The sequence below is a fragment of the Cyprinus carpio genome, chromosome B19, assembly GCF_018340385.1.
Source record: "Cyprinus carpio isolate SPL01 chromosome B19, ASM1834038v1, whole genome shotgun sequence".
NCBI lineage: Eukaryota > Metazoa > Chordata > Actinopteri > Cypriniformes > Cyprinidae > Cyprinus > Cyprinus carpio.
Window position 1 is genome coordinate 1,979,235 of NC_056615.1, and position 15,840 is coordinate 1,995,074.

Consider the following 15,840-nt stretch of genomic DNA (forward strand, 5'->3'; position numbering starts at 1 on the left):
ACAGTGACACCAGTGACAGTGTAACACAGAAACAGACACTGTAAAAGTGCAATACTACCTACACTGAGAAGTAAAGAAAACCAGAGCATACATGAGAGTGAAATATGCAAACTTTCAGACTTACTTCTCTGTACCTCAGAAATAACAAAATGAAACCTCTAATTCTTATCATTAAACACTGAAATGTGGCTGACGGCTCACACTAACACTTCACATGTTCTCACCTTGCATCCCTCACAGGCGTGAACGCCATAGTGAAATCCTGACGCCACATCTCCACACACTTTACATAGCAGCACCAGCCCGTTAATCTCTGCGGGAGCAGACATACAGAGGGTCAGATGAATGAGGAATGCTCTGCGCTCAGCTTGCCTTTCTCCTCAGCTGCCTTCTGTTTCCTCAAACAGCTAGAAAACCATTACTACATGATCAAGCACACAAGGACAAATATCATGCAGTGTTAACAATAATTTCAGTTCATTACTATCCACACCATCACATTATTTTTTATTATTCTGACCAATCTAATAAATATATATACTGACTCCAAGCTTTTGAATGGTATAGTATTTATACTGATACTAATTATATGACATACTAATTATATACTAATTCACATTATGACAACATGTGTGCATAGGCGGAGTTTCACTTTTATGCGTGGGGGGGCACCCACTGGCAGACGAGCCACGAGCCCTTTTTTATAGGTTCTACATTTCATGTATTTATGTAGCACATATTCTCCATTAAAACCTAATGCAGAAAAGCCGCCTCTTTTTCTGAATTGCATAGTTGACCACTATTTTTCTTTCATCTCTTCTGACAAATTTTCAGTCAAATTGATTCCAGTTGATTTGTTTTATTTCATTGAGTAGTAATTTAAAGCTTTCTATAGATATATTTATCTTGTCTGTGAGGCATGTATTCGCTGAGTTTCGGTTCATTTTTGTGAAGCTCTCCGGTTAAAGACGAGACGGCAGAAAGCGCATCATGTTTGTTTTCTTTACTTTATAAAAGCACATCATTTTGTTGATATTGTGAGTGCACACAAAAAAGTAGACCCTTTACAGTTACTAATGGTTTATTACTTGAGTCTTACTTCATGATTTATAATGTCTGTGTGTTTGGTGTCTAATGTTTGGGATGGTTTTTATTGGGGAATAATTGTGTTGTATAGAGTGATTTAGATTGCAATTTATTGGAATGGTATTGGATATAGCGCACATTTATCTAGGTTAAATGTTTAAACATTGTTATATGCTTTAACTGTTTTATATCTATAGATTTTATTTTAGGCAAGTCGTGATGATTTTAGAAGGCTAAATTGATCAAACATAGGCTCACTCGCCACTGGCCGCTTGGTCATTACTTTAAAAAACAAAAACTTATATAATAACTTTGCCATTACATACAAAACTAAACCATTTTAATAGAAGTATAAGCTGTTTTGGGAGAAGTGGAAAAAATAGCCTACGCTTCATGTGAAAATCGACTGTCCTATTCAGCCAGCAGTGACTCAGACCACCACATTTTTATTTGCGGGTTTATTAAAATATACAAAGAATTTCCGTTATTCAGTTAACTTGCTAAAGCGGTAAAATAATGAAAAGAGAGTCCTCTCATGAAGCCTAACGCAACAAGTTAAGAATCATGATGAGGATGGGGCTTAAATGTCATAGAAATTAATTTAGCCCAAAACGTAGGCTACTTATTCTATCCACTAAAATAACAAGATAATACAAATAAAATGAGAAAATATAAATTATAAAATTATATAAATAGCCCCCCCTAAACTCCGCCTATGCATGTATGTGAAAAAGAGTATATTCACATAGTTCCATAAAATATGTTATATTTGTAGATGATCAGCTGCAGTATGAAAACACTCCACAGATTTCTTTATTTTGTCTCTCACTTGTAATGCCACTTTTGGCTGTGGAGGGCGACCGTGTCTTTCCTCCGCTGCGCCGCGGTGGGCGGGACTGAGGGGCCACCGCGAGAGCCTCTCCCTGTTGGCCCTGCCCCGCGTGGGGCGGAGAGCAGGACTGATAGCTGCTGTTGGAGGAGTCGCTGTGGCACGACTCGGGACTGGAGGCCGAGCTCGCGGAGCTAATGTAAGCTATTACTCCACCTGCTGGATGACACACAGAGGAGCAACAAATTCATTTCCAAATCTCCTTTTCCAAATCACGTGGCTCCTAATATGCGGATATAAATTCTAAAGCATATGAGAATGAGACATGACCTAGAGGTTGATTCCAGCTTTTTCATGCATCTGCTGACAATTGTCTGTATCATTAATAATAGAAAACAAATATATAAACAGTAAATGCAGTCCATACAGGTGGATATTTACTGATGAAATTACAAACGTTTTCTTTTCCCTCATATCTTATTGTAAGCAGCAGCTGGTCTTATTGTCAGAAAGTGGACCGGGCAGTATGTGCTCTGTCTGTACTGTGAGTTGACCTGATTTCTGCTGCCCTGCTCTCAATGGTTAGATAACACAGCACCATTACATAATACCTCTTTCAGGGTGTAGGCTTTACCGACAGACAATATGACTCTAATGTAATACTGAGAACTAACAAACAGCTTTTTTCCAAACATTAATACGCCATATATTTATAATTAAATTTCATGCCGAAATTATGTTGGTCCTTTAATAATAAAAGCAACTTCTTAAAAGAAAACATTTAAAAATAATAACAATACATAAAAATAAAAATCCTAGTGAAAGTAAATCTTTTTTTCAAATCAGTCCAAATATTCGATTTTTAAATGACATTATTTTTACACAAAAAAAAAAATGAATGAATGGAGGAACGTCTTGTCGCTGAGCTGTTGATTGACGTGTCCTAAGCCCCGCCCACACGTGTACGAGGCATGTCTTGTTGGGAGCGTAAAAGCCAAAAAGTGGGTCAGACTTGGCCGCCTCACGTGTATCAGCAGCTGCAGACGCGTCCACAACGCCATGCAAATTATGCAACACGCACGTCACGACTTCTCTCGACCAATCAGAGCAGACGCACAGGACGCGTAAACACAGACGCACATGGCTAGGCTGAGCGGTCCATGTGAGTCGAGATGGCATAACAACACACGCCTGGCGCTGTTAACCTACTTAGAGTTTTCATGCTGCAAATAAAGTCATAAAAGCCCAAAACACACCTTGAGGCGCAGTAAACATTCACAGCATCACGTGGTGCAGGTACGGTTCGGTGTCATTTATTAAAATAAGAGTACTGACGATATCACCACTAATACGCTCATATTCAAAGATAAATGTGAAGCAGACTGATCTTACCAGCCTTTGTGAGATCCATGTCCTCCGACAGCTTAGAGCCGCAGTCACCTGTGTGTTTGTGCCGTTTTTACTCCGTTTACAGCAACTGTCTAGTCGCTGTGTGATCCGAGTATAACCAGACACTACCTGAGCAACATTTCCAACTAAACCTACCAGATCATCTCAACCAGTCAACGCCGTGTTGCTTGAAACAAAAAGAAGAGGCAAAACAAACCCTCAGGTGTCTTATAAAAGTAGTAATAAATACATAGTTAAATATTTAGACTCATCCAAACTCTATAATAAAAACAGCACCGGCCAAAGAGGCTAAATCAGACTCTGATTTAAAGACTGTGTGGTGGCTCAGAGACGTGAATGAAGGCGGGTTTAACGCAGAGAGTGGGCGTGCTCGTCTGCAGATGACGTCACCCGCCCCGCCCCCAGCTGCATTAGTGTCGGTGTAACCCACTGACACACTTTCACCCCCCTGTGTGTGACCCCAAACACTTTCCATGGTAAGTAGCCTAGAAATGTAGTGTTTGCAGTGCACCCCAAGTCAGAGAGATTTACGCTTCTAATGAGGCACGAAGTGGCATAAATCTTGTGGTAGCCTTTAAAAATATATAAAAATCATCAATACTGAATATACATGTAATGCAGTATGATATATTTTACATTTACTGTAGTCATTTAGCAGACACTTTATGCATGTTTCGGTTAGCCTAATGTACACATAGCAAGGTTTGAATTTTTTATTTCTTATATGTGAACCTGGACCACATAACCAGTCATAAGGGTGAATTTTTTAAAATTGAGATTTATGCATCACCTGAATAAATGAGCTTTCCATTAATGTATGGTTTGTTAGGATCGGACAATATATAATAAATCTGGAATCTGAGGGTGCCAAAAAAATCAAAATATTGAGAAAATCACCTTTAAAGTTGTCCAAATTAATTCTTATCAATGCATATTACTAATCAAAAGTTAAGTTTAGATATATTTACTGTAGGAAATTTACTAAACATCTTCATGGAACATGATCTTTACTTAATATCCTAATGATTTTTGGCATAATTTTTTTTTATCATTTTGACCCATACAATGTATTTTTGGCTATTGCTACAAATATACCACTGCTACTTATGACTGGTTTTGTGCTCCAGGGTGTGTGTGTGTGGGTGTATACACACACACACACACACACACACACACACACACACACACACACACACACACAAAGACAAGTAGATAGAAAAGAAAAAGAATAGAGAAACCTAGGGGCACAGTAACTAAAATTATTTCTATTATAAAAACTAAAATGGATAAAACGAGTTGTGTATTTGTTGTTGAAATAATGTCACATGGTAACCATTGGTAATAGATTTTAAACAGGCTTTGTATTTATTTCTCTCTCTTACATTTTGGGGTGTATGTGACCTTGATATGTTTGTACTATGGTCATATAATTCATAACATTATATCTCTAGCTGACTGAGAGACTGCACAGTGTAGGGGAATTTACAGTTAAAACCCAAGGACCAGGTGTTGAATGAAGACCAGGAGTCAGAGATGCAATCAACTGAAGAAATATTAACTGAAGAAAATAGTTTGCAGAAGTCAGCTTCAACACTCAGGACACAGACACATTCCAACAGCAGTATACATACATTTAGAGTTTATTACTAATATGTGAACTTTATTCAATCAACTACAATCTATGAGGTTAAATACTGATTAATAATCACACAAGAGATAATATAATTGATTTTATTATGAAGGTCATGGTAGATCGAAATCCACTCCTTCAGTGTACAGGTGCTGGTCATATAATTAGAATATCATCAAAAAGTTGATTTCACTAATTCCATTCAAAAAGTGAAACTTATATATTATATTCATTCATTACACACAGACTGATATATTTCAAATGTTTATTTCTTTTAATTTTGATGATTATAACTGACAACTAAGGAAAATCCCAAATTCAGTATCTCAGAAAATTAGAATATTACTTAAGACCAATACAAAGAAAGGATTTTAGAAATCTTGGCCAACTGAAAAGTATGAGCATGTACAGCACTCAATACTTAGTTTGGGCTCCTTTTGCCTGAATTACTGCAGCAATGCGGCGTGGCATGGAGTTGATCAGTCTGTGGCACTGCTCAGGTGTTATGAGAGCCCAGGTTGCTCTGATAGTGGCCTTCAGCTCTTCTGCATTCTTGGGTCTGGCATATCGCATCTTCCTCTTCACAATACCCCATAGATTTTCTATGGGGTTAAGGTCAGGCGAGTTTGCTGGCCAATTAAGAACAGGGATACCATGGTCCTTAAACCAGGTACTGGTAGCTTTGGCACTGTGTGCAGGTGCCAAGTCCTGTTGGAAAATGAAATCTGCATCTCCATAAAGTTGGTCAGCAGCAGGAAGCATAAAGTGCTCTAAAACTTCCTGGTATACGGCTGTGTTGACCTTGGACCTCAGGAAAACACAGTGGACCAACACCAGCAGATGACATGGCACCCCAAACCATCACTGACTGTGGAAACTTTACACTGGACCTCAAGCAGCATGGATTGTGTGCCTCTCCTCTCTTCCTCCAGACTCTGGGACCCTGATTTCCAAAGGAAATGAAAAATTTACTTTCATCAGAGCACATAACTTTGGACCACTCAGCAGCAGTCCAGTCCTTTTTGAAGTGAGACGCTTCTGACGCTGTCTGTTGTCCAAGAGTGGCTTGACACAAGGAATACGACAGCTGAAACCCATGTCTTACATACGTCTGTGTGTAGCGGTTCTTGAAGCACTGACTCCAGCTGCAGTCCACTCTTTGTGAATCTCCCCCACATTTTTGAATGGGTTTTGTTTCACAATCCTCTCCAGGGTGCGTCTATCTCTATTACTTGTACACTTTTTTCTAGCACATCTTTTCCTTCCCTTCGCCTCTCTATTAATGTGCTTGGACACAGAGCTCTGTGAACAGCCAGCCTCTTTTGCAATGACCTTTTGTGTCTTGCCCTCCTTGTGCAAGGTGTCAATGGTCATCTTTTGGACAACTGTCAAGTCAACAGTCTTCCCCATGATTGTGTAGCCTACAGAACTAGACTGAGAGACCATTTAAAGGCATTTGCAGGTATTGAGTTAATTAACTGATTACAGTGTGGCACCTGGTGTCTTCAATATTGAACCTTTTCACGATATTCTAATTTTCTGAGATACTGAATTTGGGATTTTCCTTAGTTGTCAGTTATAAACATCAAAATTAAAAGAAATAAACATTTGAAATATATCAGTATGTGTGTAATGAATAAATATAATATACAAGTTTCACTTTTTGAATGGGATTAGTGAAATAAATCAACTTTTTGATGATATTCTAATTATATGACCATCACCTATATATATATATATATTCAATCAAAGAATCAAAGATAGATCATACAAACGTTTCATAAAAAGATAGATTAATCACATCCAAAATAAACAATTTTGTGTACATAATACATGTGTGTACTGTGTATATTTATTGTGTATATATAAATATGCACACATCCATGCATATATTTAAGAAAATATGTTGTTTATATATGTAATATATTTACATTTAATATAAATTATATATATATATATATATATATATGTTATACATAGTTACTTTAAACAGGGCCTATTTTTCCCTAATGACACACACATTGGGGTGATTGGGGTAAATAAGGAAAAAAAATGGACCCTATTTAACTGCACTTTTCTTCTTCTTGGACAACCAATCAGTCTTCCAAAGACTGGGTCAGCCCCGCCTCCTCACTAAGATGAAAGTATTTGCCTTTTCTTCTCTCAGATTGGTCCTGAATCACTCTTAAGCTAAGACTCCTAGTTAGAAATGTTTAAGCTAAATAAGAGTCGAGTTGAATCTTATAAGCTTTAAGAACATGGGCTGTTTTCCTCGTGTGTGGTGTGGATGTCATTTCTCATTTATGGGGACTCAAATGGCCCAATAAAACAGCATGGATGGAACCTTTTCTTTTTATGTAGCCGTTACAAAAATCATTGAAAACCTAATTGTTATAGTTATTTTTATAGAACTCTGGTGGAATTTGATTGGCTGTGCTGCATTCCAAATATTGAGCTACAGTATATTAACCAAGTTATAGAAATGTTTAAATGCATAAATAAAAAATGGCCATTGTTATGAATGTCAGTCTCATGCTGCATATACCTGCTTGGTGAAATGACATTTTTAAAGGCAAATACTGGCAAAATTGCCAAGATCTCCCAGTTCATCTTCAACCCCAGGAATGAGTGGAGCACACATCACCTAACACTCAAACTGTCCCATGAAGCATAAAGTATATATGCAGTCTAAACATCTGAACCTCAAAGCTCAAAGAAAACAAGGGACATTGTTTATCATAACACATATGCTGCTCATCTCAGCCAGTGAATAAATACCTGCCTTTTGTAACAGACTTCCTGCTCATCTACAAGCTCGCAATAAAGACACACCATGTGAGCATACAAAGGTACTTTATTTGGGCAAATGTACAGTTGTAGCAGGCGTTGTTTAGCGGTAACGGTGCAGCTGCAGGGTGTTGCGTCTCTTCCAGGCCGCGCGCCGAGAACCGCCGATGGTGAGGTGGAACTTGTGGCCCTTGCCCAAACCACGGCTCTTCTTGCCGGCAGACGTGAGCCCACGCATCTCCCTGTGCTTGTGCACAGCCTTGGTGATCCATTGTGTGTCGGGGTTGCGTCTGATGGCTTTGTGGAAGGTGTCGATGAGGACCACTTCGAAGAACTTGTATGTGGAGTCTTCACCCACCCAGTATGAGCTGAGCACCCGCAGACCTCCACAGTGACGGCCCGCACGCTCCTGAAAACACCAGGAGCACAGATTACAACCACACCAGAACATGAGCCGCAATGGACAGCCAAATTAAGAATACGAAACATGAACAAATGCGTACGCAATTTTATGCGGTTGCTTCCATTTATGAATATGCATGAGATAATAATTAGGAAGAGGTGAGAAACTGACCCTAGACATCTAATTGTGCATACTGAAGCCATGAGGAATGGTCAAAATAAAACTATGTAAGACATGACGACATCTGAATACACCAGAACAGAGTCTTGAGGACATATGCGTTTAGGATGGAGAGGCAGCATGGGAGAAAGCCAGTGCTGAGGGACCCTAATTTAATTTTAGAGCTGTCAGATTGACGAGTTGAGTTAACTAGTTCAGAAAAAATAATTTAAATGTTTTAATGCAGTTAACGCACTGGCCCCGCCCCCAAACCTGTACATCATCTTACATTTCATACAGCTGACAAATATGATGCAGGGCAACAACTCCATACATGCACTTATACCCTAAAATTCAAGCTATTGGGGCAAAAACACTCTCTGTATGAGGTTTTTGTCTCATATGATATGATATAAGCCATACTCACACGAGTGCAAATGTGATTTTACAATATATAAATGAGAAGTTTATATTGTGCTATATTTTTAAACAATTTTGCCAACGAAAATAGCTATTACCTAAAAATCCAGAGCAGAACTGTTGTGCGTTTCTGAGCAACACAGCGGTGTTTAGTTCCTGAATGAACGAGGTTAATTGATGGTATGTGCTTTGGTTAAAGCCGACAGATCACATCACTAACTTTTTTTTTTTTTAAATACATAACCTCAATGTTAAACTGTAACCATGATTCTGCAAAGAAATCTCCATCAATCAGAAAAGTGCAGTTAGCACACAGAGCCAAAAGACAGTCCCTCCAGGATTTCACAGAACTTTTTTTCTGATTTTTGCGGCCTAAAATGACTGATTTTGCTGCGGCTTTTCTCAAAATTTTCGGTGACATTTGCAGCATTTCTTATTGTTTTGCAATGAAAGTATACCACAGACAAAACCCATTCACTGACTTCGAGAACCACTGTAGGTCTCAGACTAACATTTGACGACACCAGCACTAGTGCCATTAAGTTCTACAGAAGGTGGCACCAGCACCTGACAGTAAAGCTCTCTCCCCAATCACACATGTACATCTCGGAGACGTCTATTTGATGTCTGCATTTACAGATGCAAGATGTACTTTTAAGAGTGCTTGTTTATCTGCAGTACGTCTCTAAGATGTCAAATAGACATTTAGTAGAAAGCATGTAAAACTGCTTCTGAGACGTTTATCAGAGTACACAGCAGATGATTCCCAGATCTTTAGCAGACGTCTTACAGATTTAATAAATATATTACATCTGATAAAATGTACTTTTATTACTGTCATTCATAATGTTTAAATATAATTTAATGCATACAAAAATATATATATTAGGGAGTGGAAATGGCCTATAAGTACTTAATATATATATTTTTTTATTTTTAAATAATTGTTTGCTTTCCTACATTATGAAACTTTTAGCTTTATAAATGGGGTAACCTATGAAGGATGAACAAATATCGTCACATTAAAAATAACTTTTAAACTCAGTAATACTTAAAGCTTTGAAGTGCTGGGAAAAGTTGTGTGAAGCATTTAAAAACACTCGAAAACATTAGACCATTTCTGGCACAAGTTGTTCCTTGCTAGTGGCGTTTGTTCTGATATCTGTAGCTTTAACAGAATTCTGCACCGAATGTGAATGCTTCTCACAATATTTCACAGAGATGTTATTGATTCTGCTGTGAATTCGACTGCTTTCTTCACTGTATCTATATCTGTATCTATAATAAATGGTAAAAACAGTTCTAGAAGCAAGGCTGCTGATGTGGTGTGTATACACAGTTATTTGATAGCAGGGATCTCTGAAGTACCTGTACTTTACACTGAGTGGATGCAGTAATCCCGTCTCAATGGACAAATATGTTTGAACGTGGTTCAGAGCTTGTCTTGTCAATAAACCTTTTGGTGATTATACAGTAAAAAACCTGTTCCAGTCTAGATGTGTCCATTATTGACATGTACAGGTCGTAAAATCCATAAATCCCTGTAAACCCATGATGGTAAATGTGTGCTTATGCTTCTTAAAAGTGACCATTGTGCATATTAAAACTGACATAAAAGTATGTGCAGCATTGTGGGTTTTAACAGATCTGTTTGAGTTGAAGCGTCAGTGTCTGGCTGCAGATACCCTCTCAGGCCGAGATGCTGCTCACGTACCTCAGCTACTGACTGCAGGCTGCGTGCAAACTTGATCTGGTTGACGCCGTGGTGCACGGGTTTGCCGTAGGTGGCACCTTTAGGCACGGGGCGCTTGCGGCCTCCACGGCGAACACGTATGCGGTAGATGACGTACCCTGTTTGCAGAAAAAACAGTTTAGATACACAGACTCAAGAGAACATGAGCCATGAACTACACAGAGAGAGAGAGAGAGAGAGAGAGAGAGAGAGAGAGAGAGAGAGAGAGAGAGAGAGAGAGAGAGAGAGAGAGAGAGAGAGAGAGAGAGAGAGAGAGAGAGAGGGGTCAACTGAGTATCAGCTAAATCATAGTTAATTCATATGGACCTTAATCTCCAAATAAAACATCCGAGTGCTTTGTGTGACATAAGCTATGTTCCCATTCAACTATTTTGATGCACATTTTTGATTTTTGCATAAAAAAATAAAGTTGGATGTTGGTTGGAAGTTGCAGGTTGATTATAAATTATGAATAGGATATAGTATATGATATGTGATATTGAAAATTGGATACAATGTATTGAATAAATTCCACTTTACACAAAAAAATCTAGATTTAAAAAAACTGGTCAAGAAAAGCTTTAAGTGGGCTTGAGAAAGCTGGACCAGAAAGTTTACAGTCAAGGCAATACAGTCTGATAGATAGATAGATAGATAGATAGATAGATAGATAGAAAGAAATATTAGGTGTTTGGCTCATCTGAACAATCCGTCGATGTAAGTCTATGGGATTTTTATGATTTTTAATCTTCATTTTTAAGAAAACCTCAAGTCGAATCAGTCTGAAATGATATAGCATTCAGAATCAGATCGGTCTGAAGAGCTGTGCTGAGTTTGAAGTTTGTAGAGTTGTAGCTCAAGTAGGAATAGCAGTCGGAAATGTTAGTCTCAGAAGAAGAATAAGAAGTTGTTTAAAAAGCACTTCAGTAAGCTGGCTTTCTCAAGCTCATCCAAAAGCAATGACTGCCTTACTGTGTTTCGTCTGTAATTCATCATATATGAAAATGATTATACTAAGTGGCTTCTTCTAGTCTTCTTGGTGATATTTAGTGCCAGTTTATCAGGAAGTGATGACTGTTCTCGGATGGAAACAGTGCAAATGTTTCACGCGATATTCCAGTTCTGTGCACAAGTTTAATCTGAATCTTAGGATGGAAACATAGCTAGTGCATCATAAAAAATAATGCGCAGCATCTCGTCACTCACCCTGCTTGGCCTTGTATCCCAGCCTGCGGGCTTTATCGGGTCTGGTGGGCCTCGGGGCCCGGTGAAGGGCCGACAGCTGACGGTACTGCCAGCACCGCACACGCAGCAGAAACCTCATCACGTCCGACTGCTTCTTCCTCCAGAGCTCCTGCATGTACTTGTACGCTCCCATGATGCCTCACCTGCAGCACCACATGAATATATCAGTCAGGCACCACATGTGAGAAAGTGTGCATCTAAAACTAGTATACGCTGTTTTTTTAAATTGCATGTGTGCAGATTTATCAGAAAGAGTGAGCTTCATTATAAAGTATGTTCACAAGCTTCCAGTACAGAGACAACCACACACAGACAATAAACTAAGATGTGAATAAAATACACACGTATACATATAAATAAACCACACATACACAAAAAAGAATTGAATAGAATAAAAAATAAAGTCGTAGGGATGTAGAATGATACGGTTATTGTAATTTATGACCATAATTCAGTTTTAAGACTACATGGAACTTATACGTTTTTAATACTACAAATCGCGAGACTGTTTTTAATTCATTAATGAATGAATTAATGAAATTCTGCACTTCATCTTAACCGGTCAGATACATTTTAGCTTGAATCTTGATGTCCGTGCAGCTTTTTATCAACAAACCCCGGCAGGTCACAGACCCGACTGCTAATAAACAAGCGTGTATAAATTCTGTTTATTATATTATTTGATATCTCAGACTTCAGACGCGGAACAGCTGCTTTAGAGGGACGTGTCATGTAAGTTTAACAAATGTAACTCAGTTCTGACAGAAACGGCTCAGTCTCCGGCGTGACATCTGCGACCCTACGCTTCACGATCCCGCTTTAAATTAACCGTGTAACATCATTTCGCCGGAAAATACCGGTCGGAGGGTAATGCTCAGATATTCCGCTCAACACACACTAATCGTGTGATCCGGATGACATTACATGTGTTAGGATTTTTGACGGATTCTACATTCAGAACAAATGCCAAAGTCTCGCTTACTTGATGGCGTACTAACCGGAAAGGGAGAGAAAAATTACCCATAATGCTTTATGAGGCCTTTCCTTCCATCGTGTTTCCGGTTCCGGTTGTGGAAGATTTCTGGGAAACGTAGTCTGTAGCTACGAAATGCATTTAACCAACTACATACACTGCGTTTCGACATATTTCTTCTTAAACCCCAGACTAAATAATATGCTTTTGCCCTTCTCTTATCAGACTCAGAAGAAGAAGAAGCACACAGTGATGACACTAAGTCTTATATTCTCATTCACGCGGTTTAGTAAAGATAGTTTGTGGTGTGATATTCAGATTTCTTTTGGCAATAAATACGCAGTGCGCTGTCATAGACATGCAAATAATGCCGGATATAATTCTCCATGATTTGTGAATTCTGGTGACGCTGTCCTTCGGGCCGAAATCAGGGTTTTTTTTTCGTAGTGACCCTTAATTTTACAATGCCTATAGCTCCAAAAGTTGGACAACGGGAAGAAGGTTTACCTTCCAACATGACAATGAATGACCCAAAGCACAGCAAAACTGATCACACACTGGTTGGAGGACTGAAATCCCATTGAAAATTTGTTGAATGGCATTCTACAGAAATATATGCATGTGTGTATATATATGTATATATGTATGTATAAATCAAATCATTATATGCATATAAAGGCATTATAAGAAGCTTAAAATTCAATGTAATTACAAAATTAAATTGTATTACAGAAGCTTAGAAAAATATTTACAAAAACAAAATGACATAAATTAACGCCGGCAGAACTTTGACACTTCACAGAAGAATAGCGACTCTTTATGGCCACGATAAATCAGAAAAAAGTGTAAAGATCAGAATGTAGAAGAAGATCAATCGCTAGTGCGTTGAAACAATGCTCAACATTTTGTCCTGTGCACAAATGCACTGATGTACACTGATGCACACACAAATCATAAGTTATGACTGAAAATATATGGATAAATTAATTTGATCCTATTAGCTATTTATCAAATCATAAGTTATGACTGAAAATATATGGATAAATTAATTTGATCCTATTAGCTATTTATAAATAAATAAGTATATATAATATTTTTTTTCACAGATCAGAATAGAATTGTTGACATTTTTGCACATTTATTAAAAAAGAAAAACTGAAATATCACATGGTCCTAAGTATTCAGACCCTTTGCTCAGTATTTAGTTGAAGCACCCTTTTGATCTAATACAGCCATGAGTCTTTTTGGGAAAGATGCAACAAGTTTTTCACACCTGGATTTGGGGATCCTCTGCCATTCCTCCTTGCAGATCCTCTTCAGTTCTGTAAGGTTGGATGGTAAACGTTGGTGGACAGCCATTTTCAGGTCTCTCCAGAGATGCTCAATTGGGTTTAAGTCAGGGCTCTGGCTGGGCCATTCAAGAACAGTCACAGAGTTGTTGTGAAGCCACTCCATCATTATTTTAGCTGTGTGCTTAGGGTCATTGTCTTGTTGGAAGGTGAACCTTCGGCCCAGTCTGAGGTCCTGAGCACTCTGGAGAAGGTTTTCGTCCAGGATATCCCTGTACTTGGCCTCATTCATGCGATAGGATAGTTTGTGGCTTGGTCTTAGTGACTTAGAAGTCCTCTTCACTACTCCAAACTCTAACAGATTTAGGAGCTAGTTTTAGAGCCAAAACGCTTTGTGAAACACTTTTGACGCCCATTATTTTCTCCTAAATCTGTGAGTTATGAGCTACTTTTAGCCTACAGATGTTTTGTGAATACGGGTCCTGGTGTTTTATTGCCTGACAGTCGGCGTAAGTCGAGTTATATACTAGTGACAGTCACGAATGAATGCATGTCTGGTCAGCTGATTAATATTTTTTCTTTAACAGTCATCACATACAGTAACAAACACCAAACTAAGCATTACATGCAGATTATTCAGCTGCGTAATATTTAATTTAATTTTAAATACACAATGGTGTGTAAAAGTCTTGGACCTGAACATCTGCAATGTTTTTTTCAATTAAATCAATATTATTTCAACATATGCATGGGTTGCAGAGTCAGAGTCAGACTGTCATATATTATAAATGATCCTGGCATGTGCTTCATAAAAATCATGTCTGTCTGGTGTCAGGTGCAGAGACAAAAGACACTCAGGAGGACATGTACGAGGGAGCAGTTACGCCTCTGTGACACTCGAGGGCTGGATTTATCCAAACACTAAAATGATACTGACTCCAAGCTTTTGAATGCTTTAGTGTATAAAGTAACAAAAGCTTTTTATTTCAGATAAATGCTAGTCTTTGGATTTTTCTAGTCATCAAAGAATCCTGAGAAAAAGTACTCAACTGATTTAAATATTAATAAAAATAATAATAAATGTTTCTTGAACAACAAATCAGCATATTAGAATGATTTCCCAAGGATCATGTGACACTAGACAGGACTAATGATGCTGAAATTTGAAAATAACTGAAAAGAAATTGTTTTTATTCAGCAAACATGCATTAAATTGATCAAAAGAAGGTTATGGAAGATTTTGTTTCAAAAAAGCTGTTCTTTTGAACTTTCTATTCATCAAAGAATACTTAAGCAGCCAAAAAAACTAAAAAGAAGTTTTTAAAATTAATAGAATTAATAAATAAGAATTAATTAATAAGAATAAGCAGCAAATTAGCATATTAGAATGATTTTTGAAAGATCATGCGAGATGTATTAAAATAGAAAAGTTACTTCAGATTGTAATGTTTCATAATATTGCTGTTTTACTGTATTTTTGATCAAATAAATACAGCCTTATGGGCATAAGAGACTTAATTAAAAACATTTACAAATGCACTTCAGAAGAGCTTCGCCAGGACTACATCCATTTACACTCAGAAATAAATGCACTAATCATTTCTTCGGTTGTATTTGTGCTCAGTGATGGGAAAACGGTTAAACATATGCCCCCGGTTTCACAGACAAGGCTTAAGCCTAGTCCCCGACTAAAATGTAAGTCTGAGATGTTTCAGCTGAAAGAAACTTGCACTGATTGATCTTGAAATGTGTCAGTGCCCTTGTTTTGTCTCAAGATGCACACCAGTAATGTTTTTTTTAATGCCATGTTTATAAAAATGACTTTAAAATCCTAATTGAACTATGGCCTAGTCCTGGCTTAAGCTAAGCCCTGTCTG

The 15,840-nt window shown here is 38.0% G+C and overlaps 2 protein-coding genes across 2 annotated transcripts in view; both read right to left on the bottom strand.

Moving 5' to 3' along the window:
* The window catches only part of nr1d2b (nuclear receptor subfamily 1, group D, member 2b), a 13,250-nt gene extending 9,590 nt beyond the window's left edge, over nucleotides 1-3,660 (bottom strand). The window contains exons 1-3 of the mRNA XM_042745014.1: nucleotides 3,308-3,660; nucleotides 1,916-2,134; nucleotides 225-313 (exon numbers count right to left, since the gene is read on the bottom strand). Coding sequence (XP_042600948.1) covers nucleotides 225-313; nucleotides 1,916-2,134; nucleotides 3,308-3,326 — 327 coding nt within the window. The 5' untranslated portion in view covers nucleotides 3,327-3,660. The remainder of the gene's footprint in view (nucleotides 1-224; nucleotides 314-1,915; nucleotides 2,135-3,307) is intronic.
* A 4,131-nt stretch (nucleotides 3,661-7,791) lies between these two features.
* Nucleotides 7,792-12,763, bottom strand: LOC109111144 (60S ribosomal protein L15). Its single transcript, XM_042745033.1, has 4 exons — nucleotides 12,684-12,763; nucleotides 11,663-11,844; nucleotides 10,439-10,575; nucleotides 7,792-8,151 (listed from the first exon to the last, which is right to left on the bottom strand). The coding sequence occupies exons 2-4, from the start codon at nucleotides 11,832-11,834 to the stop codon at nucleotides 7,846-7,848; spliced, it is 615 nt and encodes a 204-aa protein (XP_042600967.1). The 5' UTR covers nucleotides 11,835-11,844; nucleotides 12,684-12,763; the 3' UTR covers nucleotides 7,792-7,845.
* Between the last annotated feature and the right edge of the window lie 3,077 nt (nucleotides 12,764-15,840).

Excerpts from the sequence above, each read along its gene's own strand:
- LOC109111144 (XM_042745033.1), bottom strand. The coding sequence starts at position 11,834 with ATGGGAGCGTACAAGTACATGCAGGAGCTCTGGAGGAAGAAGCAGTCG. Across the intron at positions 10,576-11,662 it reads GGGATACAAGGCCAAGCAGG|GGTACGTCATCTACCGCATA; the intron begins GTGAGTGACGAG and ends TTCTGCAAACAG. Across the intron at positions 8,152-10,438 it reads GCCTGCAGTCAGTAGCTGAG|GAGCGTGCGGGCCGTCACTG; the intron begins GTACGTGAGCAG and ends TGGTGTTTTCAG.